Source organism: Schistocerca serialis, chromosome 9 (genome assembly GCF_023864345.2).
Source record: "Schistocerca serialis cubense isolate TAMUIC-IGC-003099 chromosome 9, iqSchSeri2.2, whole genome shotgun sequence".
NCBI lineage: Eukaryota > Metazoa > Arthropoda > Insecta > Orthoptera > Acrididae > Schistocerca > Schistocerca serialis.
The window spans coordinates 377,218,281-377,246,079 of NC_064646.1; the positions used below are offsets into that span (position 1 = coordinate 377,218,281).

General features: G+C 43.9%; 1 protein-coding gene across 1 annotated transcript in view; it reads right to left on the reverse strand.

Annotated features, from left to right (window-relative positions):
- The window catches only part of LOC126419621 (neuropeptide F receptor-like), a 91,643-nt gene that overhangs the window by 102 nt on the left and 63,742 nt on the right, over window positions 1–27,799 (reverse strand). Inside the window, exons 4-5 of the mRNA XM_050086808.1 lie at window positions 13,231–13,492; window positions 6,561–6,799 (exon numbers count right to left, since the gene is read on the reverse strand). Of these exons, the coding sequence (XP_049942765.1) occupies window positions 6,561–6,799; window positions 13,231–13,492 (501 nt within the window). The remainder of the gene's footprint in view (window positions 1–6,560; window positions 6,800–13,230; window positions 13,493–27,799) is intronic.

Sequence of the window (27,799 nt, forward strand, 5' to 3'; positions counted from 1 at the left end):
TATTTTCATTCATACCTGAGCTAATTTATTGTTCATTTGCTACAGAAGGAAACAATTCCTACAACTGAAGAATGATGTAAGTATGTGACTGCTATTTGCGTGTTTCTAATGTCACAGGAACTTAGGGAAGAACGAAACGCAGGATAGCTAGAGAATGTGTAAGTACAGTTTATCGCCGTACTTTTGGATTTCAAGAAAGGTCTGATCTTTGTCATGCGAGATATAGAAGCACCAGTCCACCTCTTGGAGCACAAAAAAGGCGAACATGCTTCTGTTTAAAAGACTGTGACTGAAAAGTGGGGTACAAGCTGCCTCACTCTACCTTCCTCAGCACCTTTAAAATTTTTCTCTAAACTTGTGGCACGCGAAGAAAGTCACGCTCTTTTTAACGAGCTCTCACTCCCACAAGATTCCATAACCGTAACACTTACTCACCCGGTTGCCCACTCGTAATCACTCACTCACCCCAGTTCATTGTTATTATCTTTTTGCGTCGCTCTGTCACTGTCTTCTGTCCCACAGCCACAGTACCCTTCGTTCTGTCCTAGTAATACAGTATCCTGCCACTGTCATTGTCTCCTCCTTACGCTCTCTTACTGCTACTGTATCACTCATTCATTCCCACTGCTGCTGTCTTTTCTCTTTGTCACCATCTTTCTCTTTCTCGATGTCATTGTCATAGACTCTCTTTCTCATTATCACTGGCTGTCATCCACGTCCACTTTCTCTTTCTTTTTATTGCTCTCTCACTGATACTGTGTTTTTCACTCTTATTCTGCAACTGTTCGTAGCATTGTTCTGTCATTGTCAACTACGTTGCACTGTCACTGTGTCCCTCTCTTTCTCTCATTCTACCACTTTCTCCTTCGCTCTTTCTATACCACAACTACTGTCTACTATCTTCCAGAACTTATTACTTTCCCGTCTGTTTCCCACTTTCACTGTCTATATCTTTCTCAGCATGAAAAATTACGAATATGTTCGCATGCTAAAATTTTTGGGAAAAAGTTTAAAGAGCTGAGGAAGGCAGAATGAAGCAGCTGGTACCCCACTTCTCAGTTAGAGTATTTTAAACAGGAACATATTCGCCTTTCTACGTGTTGTAATAGGATCGTTGTTCCCTGATTGTTTTCCCTGCTACAGCAGGGCATAATACTCATACTAAAAGAACTTCTCCGGTCAGAAAAATTTTAAACGATTTACTTAAGTGTAATAAAAATAACGGAAAAATAATTTTACACCTCAAACAGTTTTTTATCTACACAGAATTCTGCATGTCCTTCAGCACTATAACACGGGGTCCCAGACCCCTTCTGATAATAACAGAGACGCATCACAGCATATTTCTCCGTGCTAGCACAGTTTATAAACTATTTTTTCGCCTCACGTCATTCTTTGCGTGTATAACTAGGGTAACTTTGAATCTCTGCATCTCGCAAACGGATAAGTATTTCAAGAAAATTTTCAAGGTTGTTGGCCATCGGGATCCTATGAATACCTTGTTACAATTGTAGCCCTTTGTTTATGATAGCCGTCTTGGAATCCGCGGATTGGTTTTGGTACCGAAAAGCCATGTGTTTGAAGTGTTTCTCGATAACGGAAAAATATTTTCAAAATCGGGCAGATGGCAATTCGAGATAAATGCCTAGATGATATACCGCTAAAATTAGAGCAATTTTCTGTGATTGATTGGTAAAATATCGGCTGCTGACGGCCAAAAAATAGTGAAAAACGCTTGTTTCGGTTTTGCTCAGGAAACGCCCATGAACTAAATCATGCTTACACAAGCCCCTTAATGGGCACCGTAGACTGCATACAACGCGAAATAACGAACTGATTTCCCCCATTCCCTAAGGTGGAGACAATGTGAAATCTTCAAATTCTGACCCCGTACTGTGGGGTGGATACAGTAAGATGATCCTTCTTTTGCGTATACAATTGCTCCCTAGTCGATGTGCTATCCACAGTAGTTGACGCTTCCTACCTGTTACCAACAGAACCCGAGTTATGAGCCCAGAAAAGTATCGTTTCCATGTGTTGCGTCTTGGAATATGTTGGTAGCGCATGCTGTCGCTTGCATACCGATTGTACCGACAGAACGCTCAGACAATTGGCTCTATTGATATGTCTGGAGGACCACTGGTGACGAGAGATACTCAGGACAGCAGTGTAGCAATAAAAGAACGTACAGGACCGTTGAGAAGGTCTATGGCACGAGAATGTTGGCATGTGAACAGCTGAAATACCGGCAGAATTTACAAGCTAAGTATCAGCACAAATCGTCAGCAACAAATTACTGGAAACTTTAAAGCCAGAATCAACTGGGACACTAACTACCACAAATGAAAGTCTAATGATTTGAACTGTACTCGTCGTGTCGCCCAGCTGTACTGTCTTGGGATTTTGACAGCGTCAGTAGCGTTCGACGACAATTGATATATTCAGAAACGTCTCATTTGGACACCTGTTCTACCATTAACTTCGGTACATGGGAAACCAAAATTGTTCATGTGCCATCGACTGCATCCTTCAGTACATGCTGCACTTCTGGAGTTTTGTCTACTAAGACCCGACGTTTTGAGTTGTATTAAATGAAAGCAGTGCTTTAACCAGCGTCTTTCAAATAATTTATTTTTAGTTGAGGTGTACGTCAACGGCGAGGTGCCGGGACACTCCGTGTTCTTGCTGTCCTCTGCTAAAGAATGTTACAATTTGTGGATGCCTAGTGAAGGTACATGTATACTCTTCACTTTAGACGAATAGCTGCCTGCCCAACCAGGCGTAATTACTGCTGCTAGTGGTGGAACCCCCAAACAAACGGTTTCCTTTTGGTCTCTACCACCGATGCCTCTTCGTCCATCGACGGCAAAGGTTTAAGCAACGGGCTTAGATCTTCCTTGTCATACTGCCTGTAGAGTGGTACAACAACTTCTGCTCGTTTCTGCTATTCTTCAGCTACGGCCCTATTGATGCCACGCAGTGTGTGAGGAATAACCCTGTAATGATGCGTTGCACTTTGGAGGAATAGCTACCTAACCAATCAGATCTCAGAGCGCTAGAGTTCGTAGACAGCGTGCCCCATGTAGACTGCGGTGACCAAGGTACTCTGCGTTCTGTATTCTCTGCTTCTGCAGCGCGCTGGCAGTACATGCATCGTGACGATGGTGTGTACACTCGTAAGATGAGTTCTGTGACGTTCCATTTCGATGGTTATTTCAGTGCTGCAACACTTTGGAATTTATGCTGAAACTATTGCCAGCAAATGCAGCAATATTTCAAATTATTGCAGATCTTTCAGTTTCATGCATATGCTTTCTTTTGCGTCCAAGTGTATGACCCACTGTTCAAGGACAAGCTGTTCCAGGTTTAAAGAACAATCTCGGTATTTCCTTTATTCATCCGTGAGTGTAGGCCATGGCGTAAGTTAACTTCGTATTTATTTAACATTAATACGGGAATTACTTATCGTATGAGGTACTCATTCTCCTGTAATATTCGTGTTTTGTGGAACTGCACTCCACGTGAGCTGTTGTAGAATGACTGTAATCTTCATCTTGCAATTTCTTAGCTAATTACTAAATTACAACACGAAATCATTCCAACATTCTTATGATTCATTTCCACCGCAGTGTCCTTTATGAAATTTGTAACTCTTTTTAACGGTGGTTCTCTCGTACTCTTATATGCACATTTAAAATTGCAGATGACATGAGCAAGAACTTTGAAATTCATTTTGCCTTCAGTAGACTCGTTATTAAAAGAAGCTGCCACCATCAGCAAAATTTCTCAGTTCCTTTCGAATACAAGGTAAGTTAGGGTTTTCGAGAAACTCGAGACTTCATGCTGATCCTGAATATGTATGATGTGGCTCGTATTTCAGTTTCATTTATGAACAGTTCTTACTAGGGAACCTCCCCATCACACCCCCCTCAGATTTAGTTATAAGTTGGCACAGTGGATAGGCCTTGAAAAACTGAACAAAGATCAATCGAGAAAACAGGAAGAAGTTATGTGGAACTATGAAAAAATAAGCAAAATATACAAACTGAGTAGTCCATGTGCAACATAAGGAACATCAAGGAGAGTGTAAGGGCAGTAGCGCTGTGGTCTCGTGATAGCGTGAGCGGCTATGGAGAGAGAGATTCTTGGTTCAAGTCTTCCCTCGAGTGAAAATTTTATTTTTGCGAAGTTATGATCTGTCCGTTCGTTCATTGACGTCACCGTTCACTGTAATAAGTTTAGTGTCTGTGTTTTGCGACCGCACCGCAAAACAGTGCGATTAGTAGACGAAAGGATGTGCCTCTCCAAGGGGAACCGAAAACATTTGATCGCAAGGTCATAGGTCAACCGATTCCTCCGCAGAAAAACACGTCTGATATATTCTATACGACACTGGTGACGGCATGTGCGTCACATGACAGGAATTTTTTGTCGACCCACCTAACTTGTACACTTGGCGAATGGGTAAAAAGATTCTTCTACCTTGCCCGATTTAGGTTTCTTGTGGATGTGATAAACGCTCCCAAAAAACTGATGAAAACACAACAGTTTGTCACATAAACTGAAAATAAAAAATTAAACTTTTCACTCGAGGTAAAACTTGAACCAGGGACCTCTCGTTCCTCAGCTGCTTACACTAACCACGGGACCACGGCGCTCCGCAGCTCAAGCTATCCTTGATGTTGCCTATCTTCCGCATGGACTACTCAATTTATATATTTCGCTCATTTTTTCATAGTTCCACACAACTTCTTCCTGTTTTCTCGATTGATGTGTGTTCAGTTTTTCAAGGCCTATCCACTGTGCCAACTTATAACTATATCTGAGTGGGTTGCGATGGGGAGGTTCCCTTGTTAGGGTCCACAAAGTGAAATCACACGTTTTCTTTTTAGAACGGAAGTAAAAAGAGATTTATAGATTTTTCCACGGTATTAGGTGTGATTATAGTGTTGCAATGATTGGAAATATATTTCAAGCCACCCCTCCCCCCACCCCCACATTATATTCTTCGTTTGGCACTGAAAAGTCTCTGTACTTATGAATGTATCAATCAAATCGAAGTCATATGATGTTAACATTCCTTATTAGGTTAAAAATATTGCAAAATAAGATGCCCAATTTCACGGAATTTTCAACGAAGACATATCAGTTATGTGCACAGTTTGGTTGAAAGCAGAAGTTGGAGGCTCTGAAAATGCTCAGTGGTGAATAAATACTGTAACTGTAGCTGTTTTATTTCTTTTCTTTGAGATTTAGTAACTACCATGTACAAGATGGAACGAGACAGTACTGAATTTTACGCAAGAGTCAAAAATGTTTCACAATTAAGGGGATGTGTAAGTTCCCTCACTGCTGAGCAGTCAATTGTAATTTTACGAGGGTAAGTACAGAAAGTTTCAATTGCTTATCAATCATGAAAGTAAATTATTATTTCTATAAGAGCGTTAATATTATCACTGTTTTGCAAGACTGCAACTGACTCTGTAAGTTACCAGTAATTACATTTCTTTTTCAATGAATCACAATGTGGTGGAACCAATGTATGGAAGAAAGGAAAGAAAGCATCTTCCTCACATGATCCACCCACTACACACATAGTTGTACAATAATTCTATGTCAGAGAAATTGAGAGACACTCCTTACATATGTTTAAATATCTTATGATAATTACTTCTGCGAATTGTAGATAGTGCCACAATAGGTCAGAAATTACTGAATTATTCACCTGACAACAGTAAATGAATGTAATCGCTGCTACACTGTTGTAGTGTCCGCAATGCGTTATTATTATTATTATTAGTGGAACTAGACACATACAAAGCATTGATAGCCTGAAGTATTCCAACTTCTGGCAGTTCAGAAGTAAGGAGTCCAGCAATCCGGTGAGTTGCAAACAATAGGCTTAAGTATAGTGCTCATATTTTAATTTGGTTGATTTTAAACAGGGTTGCTGGGTGTGGATGAAGCAACTGTCGATAGGAAGAGTGGTGCAAAGAAAGCATATTCTGTACCCTCCCTGTCGACAGTTAATTTTGGTTTCGGAGAAGGAATTTTAGGTAGCACTTGTGATGCACTGACAATTGCTTCGTCATTCTAGAAAAAAGTTAAAAATAAGCAGTGCCAATTGTCTCATGGATTCATAAGTCCGTTGTTTAGAAAAAATTTATGGAAACTAAATATCGTCTACGCCTTCGACATTTTAAATATATAAAGATTCAGATAAAGTTTTGTTTCAGTTTAAACTTTATTTTGCCTCTAATATTGACGACGGTGGCGGAATGGGGAAGGAGTACCAGGTATTATCGGATTACATTCGTGAGTAATGGACTCAGAAAGGTTTGGAACCACTGGTCTACGGTCACATCACCTCTCTGTCTTCAAGCCCGAGCGCTACGACTGCTAGATCAGAATGCGTCGCCAGCCATGCCAGACTCGCCCCGCCGTTGGTGTACTCACTGTCTTCCGGCCGCAGCTGCCTGGCGCCCCGCCTGGAGGCGCGCCGCTCGGCCGCGTCCTCGCCGCCGCCCCCGCCGCCCCCGGCGACGCTGCCGCCCCCGCGCCGCCCCCGGCCGGCGAGGCTGGAGCGCAGGGAGCCGACGCGCTCTCGCACCGCGGCCTGGGCGGCTGGCGCGCACGGGCATAGCGCCGCCGCGATCTCCAGGAACTCCTTGCGGAAGTTGTCGTTGAGCCAGCCGTACAGCAGCGGGTTGGAGCACGCCGACGACATGCCCATCATGTGGCACACCGCGTACGTCACCAGCATCGCCTGCGACCCGCTGAATGGGTTCCACACGTCTACCTGCGAAACACGCCAGCTGGGTAGAGTGCATACGGACGATTAGGCAGAAATAGGGGAGGAGCAACCGAGTGGGGTACACAGTTACCGCCGCATGCACATTGACCGCATTCATTTTCATGAAGCAGAGGTGGTACTTGGAGGTTGATGTACACAGCCTGAAATGTAAAGTGTAAAGCCATGCACGCAGTGACGAAATGCTACCAAACTCACACTCCAGAATATCCAAGCGGAACATGTCATATAAAGTTCCGCAGTTACGTAAATTCATTTTCAGAAGGAAAAAGAAGCCACACTGTACCACAACGTTTAGACCAGTTTCTCCTGGTCATCTTCATGCAAAAATGTCGGAGTCATGTCCAGTTCACTCCTTTATACTTGCTGGATTGTAGACTACTCTGAGGAGTGCCCAACGTTTGGACCAATATGTGCCCCTCGAAAAGATTTCGCTGTGGCCATATGGAAGGAGATCCACGTGTTGATTCATGCTGCTGCCTGTAAATTTCGCCCGCTGTTTCCAGCAGAACTGTTCATGGCGGTCTAAGGCGCTGCAGTCTTGGACTGTGCGGCTGGTCCCGGCGGAGTTTCGAGTCCTCCCTCGGGCATGGGTGTGTCTGTTGGTCCTTAGGATAATTTAGGTTAAGTAGTGTGTAAGCTTAGGGACTGATTACCTTAGCAGTTAAGTCTCATAAGATTTCACACACATTTGCATTTTTTTGCTGTTCATGGGATGTGGTGAGAGCAAAAACACGTCGGGAATGTTTTGATATGAAAGCGGTGGAGACAGCGGGAGAATGGAGAGGCAGCATTCCCGGACCCTCCACCATATGGCCCGTTAGTACAAGGCAAAAATCCTCTTCCGGTGACAGAGGAATGGCCAACACAGTGTCCCCTTGGCAGAGGATGTCTGGTCGAATGGCTGCAAAGGAATGAACTGGACATGACCCTGATACTTCACCATAAGACGACATGAACAAACTCGTCGAAGCGTTGAGATAACGCGACGCCAAGTTGGATACTAACGCAAGAAAATGGTATCTATCAAATTTGCCGAGAAATCCTACAGTACAATAAAAAAGCCATTCGTAGCTACATGAATAACACTGTAATTACATAACGGCTATAGGTTTATAGGTTGTGTGTGACGACACTGGAACTGTTCAGGCTGACATCCAACACAGCATATCCACGGGAGATACACGTCTAAGTCATCTCCATCTAAAGGAGGTTCAGACATCGCCATGAGAGATATGAGATTGCGATACCGACATATGTACGCAGAGCGTTGCTGCAGTCCAGTCTACGTGTAATGTAGTGCAATGACGTGTGTTGACGAGATGGATTTAGTGCAACGGCGTGGCGAAAAGAGTTGTCAGAAGGTTTCTTAAAAGATTACATCATGAGAAGATTGTAGGATTGTTGACTGGCTTTGACGAAAGGTGTATGATAACAGCTGAAATCCGGACATTGTGTCACCACGTACAGTCAGGAACAGGCTACTCATCAGAATCAGGTTTCGAGCTGCCGTGCTTCGTTTGTCGCCGACAGTACACTGCGGATAATAGTGTGTTATATTGGAACCCAGATAAGTAGATGATCGACTGGCGTTATGTAGTGTTTCGGGATGAGTCTCACTCTATTTGTTGCTATCAGATAGACGACAAAGATCCCATAATTCACAACGACTCCGTCCAACACCAAGAACCATAATGTAGTGTAGGTCGTCGATAGGACCGCGTCCACTGCACAGGGGGACAGGGACAAGGGGAAAACGTCTTACACCCATCCTCGTAATCAACAAATTCGAGGAGCTGTGTTCCACTGAAACTGAAACTGAGCCAGTGGGGCTCCAATTGTTGCGAAACGTGCAGCGTACTATGCCAGAAGTAGCCAGACACCAAAAGGTTGCGGCCTACTACTTGCGCCTTAGGGAAATAATTGGGTCAGGAGTGCACTACACGCCAGAGGCCGACACACAGATACAACGATGCTGCACACAGCTTTTTGGATTAGTTGACTACTACCCAGTCCAGGTAACGAATGCTGTTGCAGAGCTAGAAGTATCAGTGTAATACCCTAATAAATTATCCTAACAGATGAGAGTACTAAAATCCTACTGGTTAGCTGCCGAAACATTTGAAACGATGTGCTAGAGTTTGAAGCATTCATAAAAGTCAGTGAAGTTCACATAATACTAGGCACAGAAAGCTGGTAAAACCGTTGTACAACGAGAAAGAGGAGGACTACAACGCATTGCAGAGACGCACCGTTCATGTGATGTATCCATTAATATTCCTGCACGGAGGAGACGGGTATCATTGTAATGTGAAACAAATCCAACTGGAAACAGCCATAGCAACAAACAAAAATGTCAATTCCAAGGAGATCTATGCTTATCGCGAAACATACAGTGACATTCTCAGGACTCGCCGTTCACTGCCTCCAATCCTGGTACATATGTATGCAGAAACAGAAGCGAAACTGTTGCTTTACTTAAGACTGATTCAGAAGAAACTACGCACGGAAGAATACATCCACATTCCATAATGGAAACATTGACGACCTATGAACATTGGTAATCTTACCCTCATAACACGTAGGAAGTCCGAAACACATGCATAAATACACTCAAGTAGCCATGACCTACATAAGAAAATATTGATTACCTGACTTCATAACATTCACATGCAACTCGTCGTGGCCAGACGTCAAAGAATAACTAGATAGGGACAAGCCCACATGCATCCACACGACATAATGGCCTGAGTTCTCCGACAAAAAGAAATGAGATTTTTGAAGTAATCACAAAATACCACATATTTGGTACGTTAGACGCTGGATGTACACAATCGAACGACGAAAACGAAGACTGCCTCACACACACAATCTCATATGGCTACACCACAGAATTCATCCAAAGGATATCGACAAAATTCGTCCAAGCTGAATTTCCCAGTCCTCAACGAGATCCGTAACAGTACGACATATTAGCGAAAAACATGAATCACGGACCATGTGGGCGATGAAACACCAATTCACCGCGTGTGAGAGATTGAAAATGTACAAAAAGAAACTCAAACTGCGCTTGAACTACTAACAAAGCGGAACTGAGTACTGTCCCAAATACAGGAGGCGATCGCCCAAAAAGTTGGCTCCACAGCAAAAATACGAGCACCTGGTAGCGAAGAAATGGAAATAGATGATGAACGGGTAGTATCACATAACACACTACTTTTCAAAATGTTCCAAACACACATAAACGTAGAATATTGCAATCCATCACGTCTGTAAGTATATAAACAAAGGCAGTTACATGGCAGTATTTCAAATAGCCAAAGAGAGCACGCAAAAAAACAGGAACGACGACATCCTCATGTACCAAATGGGAAGACACATCAAGAGTAACGAAGCAGCGTGGCGGAATTTCGGTTTTCCCATACACGAACGAGAACCAACTGTGCAACATCTAACAGTACAAATGGCTCTGAGCACTATGGGACTTAACATCTATGGTCATCAGTCCCCTAGAACTTAGAACTACTTAAACCTAACTAAACTAAGGACATCACACAACACCCAGTCATCACGAGGCAGAGAAAATCCCTGACCCCGCCGGGAATCGAACCCGGGAACCCGGGCGTGGGAAGCGAGAACGCTACTGCACGACCACGAGCTGCGGACTCTAACAGTACAGTTGGAGAATGGACAGAGAGTTTACTTCACAAACGACACGACAAAAAAAGCTGCAAGCGAACCAACACAACATTAATAGCTTTTTAACAACTGTGCCAGACGGATACAGTCGGGAAAATATTACTAAATGTCGACGTCCCTAACTGTTATACGTGGAACACAACAAGGAAAATCTTTCAACGACGAAAACAATGAATTCCATTAGGTCATCCACGTGTCATGAAAACTGCCGCACTAGGCCGAGTAGACCTCGTACATCAGAACAACCCCGAATGTTTCTATCTCTGGATGTGCTACACGAAATACGGGGACGAACAAGTATCACAGACCTCAAGACCGTTGACTGATACCTATTCCAGACGTACAGATAAGCATGCCAGCTTTTATGACTACTGGAAAATGACAAGCAGTGGCAGCTGACGCTACAGGAACCTTTACTCACAGCCTCAGCTAAACAAATGTGAGACTCGTTCGCCATGATTCTAACAACATGTAAGCTATCGAATCCAAAAGAGCTACGGATTCCTTCAAAGAGAGTATGAGTGATGACACACTGTCATCCTGAACTGACCATCGAGTTCAACGACGACATCGTAATGAAAAATTATTCACCTTGACGAAGCAGAACTTAGTACACCTTGGGACACAAACAACACGAAAAGATGCTATCAGTATGCTAAAATTCGAAATTAGAAAGGGAAAAAGCTACACAATCAACGAACAACTTCAGTACATTGCTCACAACAAACCACTCCTCAGTGACAATCAAAAGGAAATTTACAACGTTATCATGGGCCTAATCGACAATAACAATGGCGGAATTATTTACTTGGACGCAACAGGCGGCACCGCTAAAATATTTCTAAGATATCTGCTGATGGCGGAAGTACATGCTAAACAACACATCGCTCGAGCACTGGCGTCATACGACATTGCAGTCAGACTTATAGAAGGAGGATGAACTGCTCATTCCGCCTTACAACTACCGTTCGATATAGCCGAGGAACAATTCCTGATAATCTGAAGACCATCTGGACGGAGTGAACCTGTAAAACAAACTAAAATTATCGTCTACAATGAATGCACCATGGCACATAAAAAATCCCTCGAAGACATGGACAGAATATTACAATACTTGGGAGGATGCTCTGATATGGTGTAAGGAGTTCTACTCATACTCTCATAAGATTTTCGACAAACACTTCCAGTTATTTCCAAGACATCACCAGCAGGCGAGACTAATACGTGCTTTAAAAAGTCACATCTCTGGCCACGCATACAAAAACTGCGACTAACAAAAAATATGTAAGGTGAACTATCGAAAGGCGAAATAACAACACATTTTGCTCAACAGTATTTACAAACAGGCGAAGATACATATCCTACTGCCCAGAACACCGGCCTCATTAAACTCAACAGTCATTTCAGTAACGTAGCAGCTGCTGAAAACGAACTCATTGACCAAATTTTTTCCAAACCATGTTCACGAGTATACTACTCCGAACTGGCTATTTGAGTGGCTAGTTTTGGCAACTACAAACAATATTGTAGACGACATCAGCTTTAATAGTGGAAAGAAAATTCCCTGTGATGACAGAATATATAAATCGATCGACACGATGGTAAACGTTGAAGAAAGTGTGAACTGCACTACAGAATTTCTAAACTCTTTGCAAGTACAAGGAATGCCGTTACGCTGCCCTCGAATCAAAATTGGATCTCCGATCATACTATCCAGAAATATGAACTTACCAAAACTATGAAATGGAACAAGGATGATCGTCAAGTAGCTATCGAATAACATCATCGAAGCTGAACTTATGACTGGAATATAAAGGTTACCCACTATTTATTTGTCCACAGAATACCAATTATCTCTACTGAACTGCCATTCCAATGTTCAAGACTGCAATTTTCAATCAAATTTGCCTACAGTTTTAATATTAACAAAGTGCAATGACAAACTTTAAAATATTGTGACATCAACCTCAAAGGCTCCTGCTTCTCTCACACTCAATTATACATAGATTGCTCTCGAGCAGGAAATTCGAAAAATTTGTACATATATACCCCCGATAACAAAATGCAAACTATTGTTTATAAAGAATTATTGTAAATAGTTAAGGCACCTTTTCATTACAAATTTTTCACCCTTATACAAGTATTTTAAATGGTTAGAATATGTTCTCAATAACTTTTTTTAAATCTTCTTCTTCATGGTATAACACTTTCCGTCAATGTGATTGTGAACTATTCTGGATGAAGGGACAGGGTAACAGGAGACATATTTGACACAAAGGTTGCCTTTTTGAGTTCAAGCTTGCACTCGACTGTAATCAAACGACGTTTAACCATCCATCCTCCCATATTTTAGGTCTAATAATATCTATCCTTTCGAGTACTGAGCCGAGTTGTTCATTTTTTGTACAGTATTTTTCTGTACGAAATTTTACTACCCACGCACTCGTCTTTGTGAGGTTTTGTTACTCATTTGCTGAAACTTGGAGTCGAGCTCGACTCCCTCCCTTGGCTACGCCGTCCAATGTATTACACATTATAATGCGTATCACTGCATCTGAAGAAGACGACTGGGTCGGTTGCCAAAATATCGTACAGAAAGATGGAATGGACAGCTCGGCTCAACACCTTGAAGGACACACACCTAATCAGCGACGCTGGGAAAACCCGGGAGATGAGTATAGACGCCAGCAGGTGAGAGGTGAGGCGGCAGTGGTACTCACGACGAGGTTGAAGATGTTGAGCGGCAGCCAGCTGACGCAGAAGATGAGCGCGATGGAGTAGAGCAGCGCGTTGGTGCGCCGCATGCGCCGGTCGTCCTTGCCCTTGCGGGCGCGTGTCGACGCCGCGTACTGCAGCCCGCCGCCGCCGCCAGCACCGCCCCCAGCAGCGCCTCCAGCGCCGCCCCCGGCGCCCCGTCCGTTCGCTGCAGACGTGCCCGGCGTGCTGCCGCACCGCGACACCATCGACGCGGGATTCACGTACCTGTCAACACGGCGGACAGTAAGTGCACTGCCAAATACTGTGCTACTAGTTACCGATTCGCTTGGTAAATTGCATAACGCAAAATGGCAAGCAGTAATCATAGTTCCTCTTACAATAAAAACCAGAACATTATGACCAACCGCGTAATAAGTTCGACACACAAGATAGGGCGAATTTATTCTACACCAACCGCTGTAGGTCGGTTCTTGCCTTGTGACACGGACGGTTACCTCGATGGTAAGTACCATCGTCATTGCGAGACACATCAAACTTTACCCGATGCAGACGGGTCAACGATAACGATCACGTAATCCACAGCTTTTCTGCTGCCTCCGATTACAACCACAGACCTGATGAATGTGCGAGTGAATAACTCTCATTGCGTAATGCTGCTCCCGCCACAGTCCTAGGTCACTGGTACATCTACATCTACGTAATTACTCTGCTATTCACAATAAAGTGCCTGGCAAAGGGTTCAATGAACCACATTCAAGCTCTCTCTCTACCGTTCCACTCTCGAGCGGCATGTGGGAAAAACGAGCACATAAATTTTTCCGTGCGAGCCCTGATGTCTCTTATTTTATCGTAATGGTCATTTCTCCCTATGTAGGTGGGTGCCAACACAATGTTTTTGCAATCGGTGGAGAAAACTGGTGCCTGAAATTTCGTGATAAGATTCCGTCGCAACGAAGAAGGCCTTTGTTTTAGTGATTGCCACTCCAATTCACGTATCATGTCCATGACACTATCTCCCCTATTTCGCGATAATACGAAACGAGCTGCCCTTCTTTGTACTTTTTCGGTGTCATCCGTCAGTCCCACCTGATGCGGATCCCATAACACAGCACAGCAATACTTCAGAATAGGGCGGTAAAGCGTGGTGTAAGCAGTCTCTTTAGTAGATCTGTTGCACCTTCTAAGTGTTCTGCCAATCAATCGCAGTCCTTGGTTTGCTCTATCCACAATATTATCTATGGGATCGTTCCTATTTATGTTATTTGTAATTGTAATCCCTAAGTATTTAGTTGAATTTGCAGCCTTCAGATTTTTGTGACTTATCGCGTAATCGAAATTTAGCTGATTTCTTTTAGTACTCACGTGAATAACTTCACACATTTCTTCATTTAGGGTCAATTGCCACTTTTCGCACCATACAGATATGTTGTCTAAATCATTTTGCAAATCGTTTTGATCATCTGATCACTTTTCAAGACGTTAAATGACAGCATAATCTGCAAACAATCTAAGATGGCTACTCAGATTGTCTCCTATGTCGTTAATATAGATCAGGAACAATAGAGTGCCTATGACACTTCATTGGGGAACTCTGGATGTTACTTTTGTTTTACTCCATTACTACGAACTGTGACCTTTCTGACAGGAAATCGCGAATCCAGTTGCACAACTGAGGCGATACTCCCTAGGCACGCAGTTTGGTTAGAAAACGCTTGTGAGGAACGATGACGAAAGCCTTCTGGAAGTCTAAAAATATGCGATCAATTTGACATCCCCTGTCGATAGCACTTATTACTTCATGAGTATAAAGAGATAGTTGTGATTCACAAGAACGATATTTTCTGAAACCGTGATGACTATGTCAATAAATCGTTTTCTTCCAGGTACATCATACTGTGCGGTGCATGTCTCGAGATGCTATTCAGCTTGATAACGGCGTATTTCGACGCGATCGTCCACCTGGTATAAGAAGAAATGTAATTCATTCGATGAGGCGACGCTGTTCTAGTAATCGACCGTCCTGTTTCGATGGTCCGTGCTCACTGCGATTGTAACTGACAATATCGTTTGGTGAACATGGGAACAGTTGCGGATCATCTGTTGCAGAGACCGATGTTGAAAAAAATGAGCAGAGCGCTGTACTCTGATACAGCCTTTCTCTACATTCTATTCTGTCTCCAGACCTACCACTCACTGCCGCCTATCGCGCTTTACAGAGAAGGCAAGCCTTCGACATCGATCTTCAGTGATGATGTGTGTGTGCGTCTAACACCTTGTCGTCTAGTTGTGTTTCAACGGTCCTTCGACCACTCACGACAATAGCACGAGAACAGCCGATCAGCGTTGCTGTTTCCGAGATGCACATTACCAGGCGACAAGCCATATCAATGTAGCCTTTGATCATAAGGGGGTTGCAGCATCCCTGAATATGGAAGTTAATAGGAATATAAAAAAGGGAGGAAGGTTTATCTGTTTAGCAAGAGTAATAGGAGGCAGATTTCAGATTACCTAACGGATCAAAACGAAAATTTCTGTTCCGACACTGACAACGTTGAGTATTTATGGAAAAATTCAAGGCAATCGTAAAATGCGTTTTAGACAGGTACGTGCCGGCTAAAACTGTGAGGGACGGGAAAAACCCACCGAGGTTCGACAACAAAGTTAGGAAACTACTGCGAAAGCAAAGAGAGCTTCACTCCAAGTTTAAACGCAGCCAAAACAGACAAACGGAAGCTAAACGAAGTCAAAGTTAACGTAAGGAGGGCTATGCGTGAAGCGTTCAGTGAATTCGAAAGTAAAATTCTATGTACCGACTTGACAGAAAATCGTAGGAAGTTCTGGTCTTACGTTAAATCAGCAAGTGGATAGAAACACCATATCCAGACACTCCGGGATGATGATGGCATTGAAACAGAGGATGACACGCGTAAAGCTGAAATACTAAACACCTTTTTCCAAAGCTGTTTCACAGACGAAGACCGCACTGCAGTTTCTTCTCTAAATCATCGCACAAACGAAAAAATGGCTGACATCGAAATAAGTGTCCAAGGAATAGAAAAGAAACTGAAATCACTCAACAGAGGAAAGTCCACTGGACCTGACGGGATACCAATTTGATTCTACATATAGTACGTGAAATAACTTGCCCCCCTTCTAACAGACGTGTACCGCAAGTCTCTAGAGGAACGGAAGGTTACAAATGATTGGAAAAGAGGACAGGTAGTCCCAGTTTTCAGGAATGGTCGTCGATCAGATGCGCAAAACTATAGGCCTATATCTCTGACATCGATCTGTTGTAGAATTTTAGAACATGTTTTTTGCTCGCGTATCATGTCATTTCTAGAAACCCAGAATCTACTCTGTAGGAATCAACATGGATTCCGGAAACAGCAGTCGTGTGAGACCCAACTCGCTTTACTTGTTCATGAGACCCAGAAAATATTAGATACAGGCTCCCAGGTAGATGCCATTTTCCTTGACTTCCGGAAGGCGTTCAATACAGTTCCGCACTGTCGCCTGATAAACAAAGTAAGAGCCTACGGAGTATCAGACCAACTGTGTGGGCGGATCAATGGAGAGACGTCTACAGACGTTAAAGTAACCTCTGACGTACCACAGGGGAGTGTTATGGGACCATTGCTCTTCACAATATATATATAAATGACCTAGTAGATAGTGTCGGAGGTTCCATGCGGCTTTTCGCGGAAGATGCTGCAGTATACAGAGAAGTTGCAGCATTAGAAAATTGCAGCGAAACGCAGGAAGATCTGCAGCGGATAGGCACTTGGTGCAGGGAGTGGCAACTGACCCTAAACAGAGACAAATGTAATGTATTGCGAATACATAGAAAGAAATATCCTTTATTGTATGATTATATGATAGCGAAACAAACACTAGTAGCAGTTACTTCTGTAAAATATCTGGGAGTATGCGTACGGAACGATTTGAAGTGGAATGATCATATAAAATTAATTGTTGGTAAGGCGGGTGCCAAGTTGAGATTCATTGGGAGAGTCCTTAGAAAATGTAGTCCATCAACAAAGGAGGTGGCTCACAAAACACTCGTTCGGCCTATACTTGTGTATTGCTCATCAGTGTGGGATCCGTAACAGGTCGGGTTGATAGAGGAGAAAATCCAAAGAAGAGTGGCGCGTTTCGTCACAGGATTATTTGGTACGCGTGATAGCGTTACGGAGATGTTTAGCGAACTCAAGTGGCAGACTCTTCAAGAGAGGCGCTCTGCATCGCGGTGTAGCTTGCTGTCCAGGTTTCTAGAGAGTGCATTTCTGGATGAGGTATCGAATATATTGCTTCCTCCTACTTATACCTCCCGAGGACACACCGTTGGGTGGCTTGCGGAGTATAAGTGTAGATGTAGATGTAGAAAGCCGATTATGTCAGAGAATTTCTGAATTTAAGCCCCTATCGCCGCTAGAATGATCCAAATTCCTCTCTGCTCTGCTCATACAATTTCTTTACCGCTTTGCCACCAGAAGGCATTCGTCATGCGGTGGGCCGTGATCACAATCTTTTCGCTCAACACCGTATACACGAGGGGTGTTCAAGAAATAATGCCCCATATTATTTTCTCAGTACATATTTACTATTAATAGTCAGAATTTGGTGAAAATATACATCAACATGTTTTGTACTTGTCCTATTTTCCTACGTAGTCTCCATCACTTTGAATGGCCGTACGCTAACCTTGTGGAATAGCATTCATTCCCTCCTGGTAAAAGCTCTTGTCCTGTATGCGTACCATGCTTTCACTGCTTGACTGACACTTGTCGTCTTCAAAGTGTGTTTCCCGTAGAGATTCTTCAAGCTCCAACAATTCAGATGAAATGGCCTTCCTCTGAATCTTGGGAAACGCTGTAAGCATTCGTGGAACCCATCGTGAGCACCTTGAGCCGTGGCGAGCTGGCGCCAGTCTTATTTTGTTGAAGTATCGTTGAGATCGATTGTGGCTGAGATAAGCTATCTTTGCTTTTTGCGTGTCTTATCTTGCGGCTTGGCAGGCGAAGCGAGTTCGTTGTTAGCCTTCGACAGGTAACTGGAGTTATCCTGACATTTGCGGGAAGACGAGTGTCAACGGCTGCCGAACAAGAGTGGTGACCGTTACACGCTGTGGCGTGAAATTGGTTGGGCGTTTTGCCAACATGAGCAGCTATGAGATACAAGTTCTGTGACTTCGCTGGGAACAAAGTTTGAAGGGAAGCGATGAAGCTGTGGAACCCGCTCCCTCGTATTGTGTACCTGATATGGAGTAAGTCGACGCTATTGTTTGTTCGCCGACAAGCATTAAACTTTATTATTGTGGTGAAACTTTTGGTTGTGCCAGCGCCTTGGCGAGGAGTGAGATGTCATCCGAGATCTAGGCCTGGCCGTGTTTAAGAACCTGGCCACTACCAGAGTTGTTCACATATCGCCTTCCAAAGTTTAGTGTTTATCTTCCTTTCCGTCAAGGCAGGTTAAGCTGGTAGATATATATATTGTATGTAACCTGTTTGTATATGAACTTGTTTCCTTAAATATTAGGGACTGGCAGCTGGTTAAACCTTAAACTGCATAGCAGCTGCTGAGTTCCTTCTGCAGCTTTTTCTAGTAGTTTTTACTTGACACGTCTGTGCACGTGAACATTAATTTTTTTTAAGTTCAGTGTTTCTGTTGTAGTTTTTTTCTATTGGAATGGTTTTATCATATTATGTAATGGTATCTTAGCTTGGCACTAGTTTTCAAGTGTTATTAAGTCACCCTTTACCTGTAATTGTTTTCATTATATCTATTTTGAGGGAAGTCCTACATGGGAGTTCGAAGTTCTCACGTTTCTTTGTAACCCTTTTTTCTTAATTTGTGACTGTTTGTTAAAGTATTGAGTACGTTGGGTTTTTAACTGTATATTTGCAAAGCTTTATTTAGTGACTCGTACACAATTTGTATTTTTTTTTAACAGGGGTAATGTCAATAAACAGTCTTAATTATAAATTGTGACTACCAACCATGATTCAATCACGCTTCCTCTTGTATGGTATTTAGGATATGGTGTGTAAGTGTGGTAGGATTAAGGAATCACGTATCACACCTCTTTGAATTACCGAGAGTGTTGATCATTTCAGACCATGTCCATTATAATTATCCGGGCTGTTATGCCGTGGTCGGTTGATGAATTCTGTGGTGATTCCCAACGTTTCGTCTCCGACTGCGGGAGACATCTTCAAGGGGGTCCGTAGCTTGATGGAAGGTCCAACACACACACTGGCTCGCTACTGCATCGCGGTGTAGCTTGCTGTCAGTAGCGAGCCAGTGTGTGTGTTGGACCTTCCATCAAGCTACGGACCCCCTTGAAGATGTCTCCCGCAGTCGGAGACGAAACGTTGGGAATCACCACAGAATTCATCAACCGACCACGGCATAACAGCCCGGATAATTATAATGGACATGATATTTCCAGCCGTGAAAATTTACATTTTAGGATCATTTCAGATACACTTCCAATGCTGACCGACAACTATAGAGCCAATTGTCGAGTTGTGATGCGCCAATCGGCACGAATAATGGCATCCGCACCATTCAGCATGTCTGAAAAAGTCGCTGTGACAGGACGTCCTAAGCGTTCTGATCATGGAGCTCTGTTTCTGGATTTTCTGAGCCTATAACTTTCTTTACCCATCGCCCAATCGTACTCCTGTCAACTGCAGCATTGCTATACACTGCACACAAACGTGTATGGATGTTGACCATGGTTTGCTTTTCTGCACACAAGAATTCAATAACAGCACGCTGCTTGTATCTTAAGCCGTATGTAGGCGCCATTTTGACGCTGTACTACGTATCCGCCATCTGCCAGAATGGTTCGAAACTTCACCGACCAACAGAACAAACGTCAAATGTGAAGCACCAAAAAGAACGTTTCTGTATGTGTATTAATGGCTTTTTAAAAAACTGAGGGTAATCACCTATTGAACGAGCCTCGTCTATATGATGTTCTGGTCTCATTTCTAAACTAGACTGTACTTTAAATATCATTTTAATAAGTGATATAGGACTATCCACCTTGTATTATTGTTTGAGTGCTAGGAAATCCAATTTTTGATCGTTTTTGTCTGTTAGCCACTGAAAGAGCAGTCCTTAATACAGAAACACAAAACTTGCCCTCAGAGTCCCCTCCACAACGGCTCTATTCTGTTTCAACGACCCCCATCGCCCTTTCTCGTTTCATTACGCCCTCGAGGAAAACGGATGCGCCAGGGCGAAACACCATCGATTGTATATTGAGAGACTATAGTTGGGGAATTTATGCAAGGACTCGGGGGTGGTTGCTTTGCGCGACGAGAGAGATGTGTGGTTTTCGGAGCCGTCGACAATCAATAAACCGATATATGGTAACTAGTTCAGCGGTTGTTGATCTGGATATCTCCTCCACTTATTCGACGTATAGTGACTATACCAATGGAGAACATCATACCAATCAACGCCAGCATCACTCCACAAAGGGCCTGCCGGGGTGGCCGAGCGGATTTAGGCGCTACAGTCTGGAATCGCGCGACCTCTACGGTCGCAGATTCGAATCCTGCCTCGAACATGGATGTGTGTGATATCCTTAGGTTAGTTAGGTTTAAGTAATTCTAAGTCTAGGGGACTGATGACCTCGGAAGTTAAGTCCCATAGTGCTCAGAGCCATTTGAACCACTCCACACGGAGATGCTTCAGACAAGTAGACAGATGACTGTTTACGAATGTATGTAACACAGAGAGAAATCTGGTATAGAGTACCTTTCTCCTGATTTCCTCGAAGCGATGTCGCCGCATTAGATACTTGCCAAACGTGATGCCGAGATTCCGAGATAACGTGCAGTATCGCCCTAGGGAACTGCTATGCCGACGATGCAGATCCGCTAGGGGATACAGTGGAAGGGGTAAAGATGAGAGTGCACTCATGTAAACGACAACTTTAGCGTATGGTAGAGGTCACCCGGGAAAGCCAAGACAAAGTAAATGCGAAGGCCGAAACAAGTTATGCATTTCCAGTTCTCCTACTGCCATTCCAGTGACAATGAGTGTACAGCGTGCCATAATCAGGCTTAAAACATGATAATAGAATAGCAATAGACTCTTCTTCATTACAAATCTTTCGTCTGGATGAAAAGATCTTGGGAGAGCTATCGTACTCTCGTGGCGGACGTGACAAATACACTGATTAGCCAAAACATCATGCCCACCAGTATTATAGCTTGTCTGTCCGTCTTTGGAACGAAATAAGTCATTGACACTAAGTATAAGGGACGCGACGGTTTGTTGGTAGTTTTCGGAGGTATGTGGTATAAGATGTCAACGCGCAGGTCATGTAATTCGCTTAAATAACGGGCGGCTGCTTTGCCAAAGCGATGGTTGTGCCAGACAGTGACCTAGATCGGTTCCATAACATTTACACTACTGGCCATTAAAATTACTACACCACGAATATGACGTGCTACAGACGCGACATTCAACCGACAGGAAGGAGATGCTGTGATATGCAAATGATTAGCTTTTCAGAGCATTCACACAAGGTTGGCGCCGGTGGCGACATCTACAACGTGCTGCCATGAGGAAAGTTTCCAACCGATTTCTCATACACAAACAGCAGTTGACCGGCGTTGCCTGGTGAAACGTTGTTGTGATGCCTCGTGTCAGGAGGAGAAATGCGTACCATCACGTTTCCGACTTTGATAAAGGTCGGATTGTAGCCTCTCGCGATTGCGGTTTATCGTATCACGACACTGCTGCTCGCCTTGGTCGAGATCCAACGAGATGACAGGCACCCGCATGGCTGAAACAACGGATCGTGCAGCCACATCTCGACCCCTGAGTCAACAGATGGGGACGTTTCCAAGACAACAACCATCTGCACGAACAGTTCGACGACGTTTGCAGCAGCATGGGCTATCAGCTCGGAGACCATGGCTGCGGTTACCCTTGACGATGCATCACAGACAGGAATACCTGCGATGCTGTACTCAACGACGAACCTGAGTGCATGAATGGCAAAACATCATTTATAGCATCATGATGGTGGCATCCATGTCTGGTGACATCGCGGTGAACGCACATTGGAAGCGTGTATTCGTCATCGCCATACTGGCGCATCACCCGGTGTGATACACGTCTCGGTCACCTCTTGTTCGCAATGACGGCACTTTGGACATTACATTTCAGATGTGTTACACCCGTGGCTCTACCCTTCATTCGATCCCTGCGAAACCCTACATTTCAGCAGGATAATGCACGACCGCATGTTGCAGGTCCTGTACGGCTCTTTCTGGATACAAAAAAAGGTTCGACTCCTGCTCTGGCCAGCACATTCTCCAGATCTCTCACTAATTGAAAACGTCTGGTCAATGGTGGCCGAGCAACTGGCTCGTCACAATACGCCAGTCACTACTCTTGATGAACTGTGGTATCGTGTTGAAGCTGCGTGGGCAGGTGTACCTGTACACGCCATCCAAGCTCTGTTTGACTCAATGCCCAGGCGTATCAAGGCCGTTATTACGGCTAGAGGTGGTTGTTCCGGGTGCTGATTTCTCAGGATCTATATACCCAAATTGCGTGAAAATATAATCACATGTCTGTTCTAGTATAATATATTTGTCCAATGAATACCCGTTTGTCATCTGCATTTCTTCTTGGTGTAGCAATTTTAATAGCCAGTAGTGTATGTCAGTCGAGTTTGATCGCCGAGACATCAACATAAGTTGACCATAATGCTCCTCAAACCACTATAGTACGGTTCTGGTTCCGATACACGGACAGTTATACTGCCGAAAGACGACATAGTCGCCGGGGAAGACATCAAGGTTGGAGGGATGTAGGTGGTTCGCAGTCGTCAGGCCATCTTCGATTACCACTACAGATCCGATGCAAGCGCAGGAGAATGTCTCCTATAGCAAAATACTGCTCCCAGTAGCTTGCGTCCGTGGCGCGCTGCACGTTCCGAGCCGACGTTCACCTCGGCGTTTGTGGAGACGGCCACCAGGCGGCATCCAACCTCGTGGTGGGCAGTGGTCGTAATGTTTTGGCTCGTCAGTGTATGTCAGTAGCAAGGCCGCGGTGATGGACTGATGTCGGAATCGACAACGGATCTTTGTTGTCAATTTTCTTCATACCTGTTTATAGATCTAGTTTAAGGCTTGCATTTTGCTTATTACCCTTTACTTTTGGATTATATTCTTAGTGATCCAGTTTTTTTTTCCTATCGTGTGGTGTGTGGTGTTACATATCCGGTAGTAGAGTGATGCGTAGCCGTATGTCTGCCTAGCAGATTTATTATGGTTGCGAGTGTTAAAACATACAGCGATTTAGTAACTAAGAATATGAAAATGTGTGGGGATTTTTATCTGTCTGTGTATGTCATGAGTGTTTTGGTACACCCGTATCTCTTCAGGGTACTGCGGTGATCGCAGTAGCACCACGATATTAGGTAGCTGCATGGGCTATGGGTGTGTGGTCGTCCAAGGTAGAACTAACGCAACGCACCACCGACTAAATCCTCGCAGCGTGACAATACGGTGTCACGTCAGAAGAAAGAGAAGAAGACTGATGAGATGGAATTAATGTCAGAACTTATGTGATGTTATATGTATTGCAAAGTACTGAATGGAAGAATTTTTTATTTCTTTCTGAAAATAATAAGTATTTTGCAGAGGAAACGCTACGTATTAATAAATAAAAATTCAGTATATGTTGCTACGTTTCGATTCCGGCATAATAAAAATTGCATCGGCAAACAAGTCCATCACAATTGTATCGGCGGGGTTAGAAGATAAATTAATTTCAGAAGCAGACATTTACTACGAGAAGCTCTAATCTGAAGAAGCGAAACACTACAGGTGCAATTCAGCGTTGCCAAGCACCAGGTTCGACCATCTTGTAGGCGTCTAAGGTATAATATTTGTCTGAGCGCCTTGATGCTGATTTTGATGGTCATGCGTTTCCCTGCATAATGATAGCGCAGTCTCTCGGGAGCGGTCACGGAGATATTGAACGCCAGCGAGTTGGTGGACGATATCTGTATCGCTATTTTTCGATTCTGTAGATCTTAGAGCCCGTTCACTTGCTTTTCAGAGGCTTTACTCCATATCATCTCGAAGTATCCGAATACAGAGAATTACGTAGTTTCACGCCGAGGTGTTAAAGCACTGTGTAGGTTAGACTGAGTGCAGGGAACGGAGTGGTTGGTCTTCTATAAGCGGTTTCCTGATATCTGCGTTGCATTGTCACCACGTTAGACACTCGTCCAACATGACTCCTAGACAACGTGCCGTGTCGCCCCAAGGAACTGTCATCCAAACGATGCTGATTCGTTGGAGGTCCGCTGCAAGTCGTCGGCGCAAGATAATGGTAGACACGGTTTGGTCGCGTTCAAAAGGCGCCGAGACTTGACGTTCCAGGCAACAAGTTCGTCATAGCCACTCTCTAGTCGGCCGTGGAGGAGGGCGAAGACCACCCTGTCACTGCGTACAGCACCAACTGCAAGCGATCTGTCCTAGATGAGTCGGCCTTATACATGACAGGCCCAAGAACTAGTTCTTTTGACACACTTTCCCGGATGCAGCACTCAGCGGTCGTGCAGTTTTGCGCTCCACATGGATCTTCTGGTTTGTGAGATATATCTGGAGCAGACGAACATGCGACACCATTGACCCGTACACATACAGCTTGCACAGAAGTTTAGCCGAGAAACTGGAGTGACTCCTCACTCTATCTCCGCCCTGATGTCGGGATTTGCCCACTATCGTTCTGTCCAGTAATTCCAGCGTTAACTGACACAACTTTGCTGATGGCCTATGCTGCTTCATTTTCGTTCTCTGGTATAGTTCTCTAGAATACACGCTGTAAACTGCTGATCTCCATCTGTTACATGCTAACTCCATCAAAGGTAATGGTTCCTCCATTATTTATAACTTGCCACTTCGAGGGTTCCTTGTAATTTCTTTCATTTTAATGTCGTTCCTAGAAGGATGTATGACATGATTTATCACTTCTTGACGTCTTCATACGATTACTTTTGTCTGGATGCTATTAGTTCACTGATCCTTCGGAACACTTTCTGACTGGTGATTCTTCCCGTCCCCGTTATAAGCGGCGATCAAAAAGTTTCCGTTTGAAGGCCACACAGTCCAAAATCGGTATGCCATTCATGAAAATGGCTGTGAGAATTGAGGCAGTCATTCCACCGACGGATCAGGTTCAGAACACTTAGTAAAACCCCGTGGCCTGCTATATGGAGAAGTACGTAACTGTCTGCTGCACATCGCCTTTTATACGCGACCGAAACGCGTGATAATCGCATCGCGAGAGATCGAGCAGCTGCTAGAGTGTCTCCTATTTCAGTTGGCGTAACTTCTGCATTACGAAATTTGCGATATGACGACGTGCGTTATCATGAAGCAGCAGCACCCATTGTCGTACCATTCCACATTGGTGGTTACCAACTGCCATGCTGCCCCGTACTCTTTCTTCATTCTCCGATGGATGTCTACCTGCGTTTGCCCTACGGCAGCCAGAGAGATAACAGCAGCACGTACGGCCTGTTTGGACGTATTTGGTTATAACGTGACCATAGTTCACGTTTCGGGCTTAAAGAGATGAATGCACACTAATCCCTTGCCTACATATTGGTGGTTGTATACCCGCATCGGAGTCGGGCTACGTTGCATATACGCGGCAGCATCGCCCTGAAACGGAAAATCTTTTATCTTGTCTTATACTTTAACTGTCATCCCCAGCACAAATCATCCTAATAAGCTATTTATGAATGCGGATAACGGGGAGTTTTATGTTTCCACAGAGCCATCTCTTTCAAGTAAGTGAACGTCCCCCTACTATATCTAAGTAAATGTTAAAAATCTTCTCACCACAGGGCTATCGACAACTTTTTTGAAGTTTCTGAACATAGCTGCGTGAAAAATACATTAAAAAGAGACAGTTACAGTATATCTCAACAATTTTAACTCACTTTAGGGGTTTCTGTACGAGCACCGTTTGTAACACACCAAATGTTAATATCTACGTGCAGTTAAGTATTGTCGCTGACACGTGTTCCCGGGAAAGGCACGACAGTACCCTGCATTAGAAGTCTGTTCATTGGTTTGCCTGTCTGCAGGCGCGAACTAAAGCAATGCCGCAGTATGCACCCAATGATTTCTCCATTCTTTCCAACATGTCTCACGCCTTCACTCTAGTGCACGCCAGGTTGCGTTTCACGAATAGAAACTTTGAAAAGATGTAGGGTTCGTATCCCGATCGGTAAAAACGAAACCTCTGTAGTGTCACTTTGTTGTCCGTCTGTCTCTTCGACCCACTGTTAAAAACTCACTTTTTCATGAACGGTTAGATATCTCAAGTTGAAATTTATGTTGCATACTTAGGTCAATGCTTCCTCTTAAGAGTAAAATATTAAAGTTTCCAGAATAAAAACAGTCTTGGTTGCGAAATGATGTAATACCAGTGGCACGTTTCACCCTTTTGGGGCGTCATCCTCGAAAGGATGAAACGCATCATTAAGTAATTCCGCAATCAGGGCTGTTTTTATTCCGTAATAATTCGAAACTGGTTGCTGTACCACTCTGCCACAAATGGAATGGAATAATTTTTAAGCTGAAACTTCTTCGGGAACGCAATCGAAATATACGGCAATTTATGTCACATATCTTGATACTCGCAAACTCACTATCAAAACCTGTAGGGTATTTCTCGATGATTCAGAATCATAAAGATCACTAGGAGCAGTATTTCACAGTGCAACTAAAGGAAAAATCCTAAAATTGTTAATCTGTAATTCTATCACTCGAAAATAACTTTGTTTTGTCATTTATTGTGTGACTGTCTGTCAGTCGATCTGTTGAGACCCCCGTTTTTCTCAGGAAATGGTACACGTAACAAGTTGAAATGTATGTGACATACAAAGGTTTGTAGTCTCTTGACGATCGAGCAACTGTAAGCTGCTGAGTCAAAGCAGTCAATAGATACGGCCATTTGTGTCACACATTTTGATATTTTCAAACTCACTCACCAAAACCTGTACGGTACTTCCCGTTGATTCACAATCATGAAATTTGGCAAGCAGTAAACTTTCACAGTAAAAGTAAAGAAAAAATTCCTAAGTCTGTTAGTTTGTATAAGGGCTGTTCAAAATGAAAGGAGCTGGAGGCATAATTACAAAAACCAGTACCTGTATGTTAGAAGTATTGACCCTGGGTGTTGAGACACTTGTCCCGCTGTGGCATAAGGCGGTGAACGGCTCTCACAAAATTCCCCGGCTGCGATGTTAAACGGTTCCGCACTTACAGCTGGAAGTCGTAGTCAGGCTTCTCAGAGCCTTTTTAAGGAGACCGAAAATGTCGTAATCACAGGGAGAGGAGTCCGGACTGTATGGAGGGTGGCCGAGAACCTCCAATTTGAATTACTGCAGGAGTGCCACGATTGTGTTGGCCGTATGAGGCTTTGCACTGGCTTGCAGTAGAATGGCCTCATGGGTGAGACTGCCTGGTCGTTTTGATTTTATCGCTTGGCGAAGGGTGGTCAAGGTTTGCG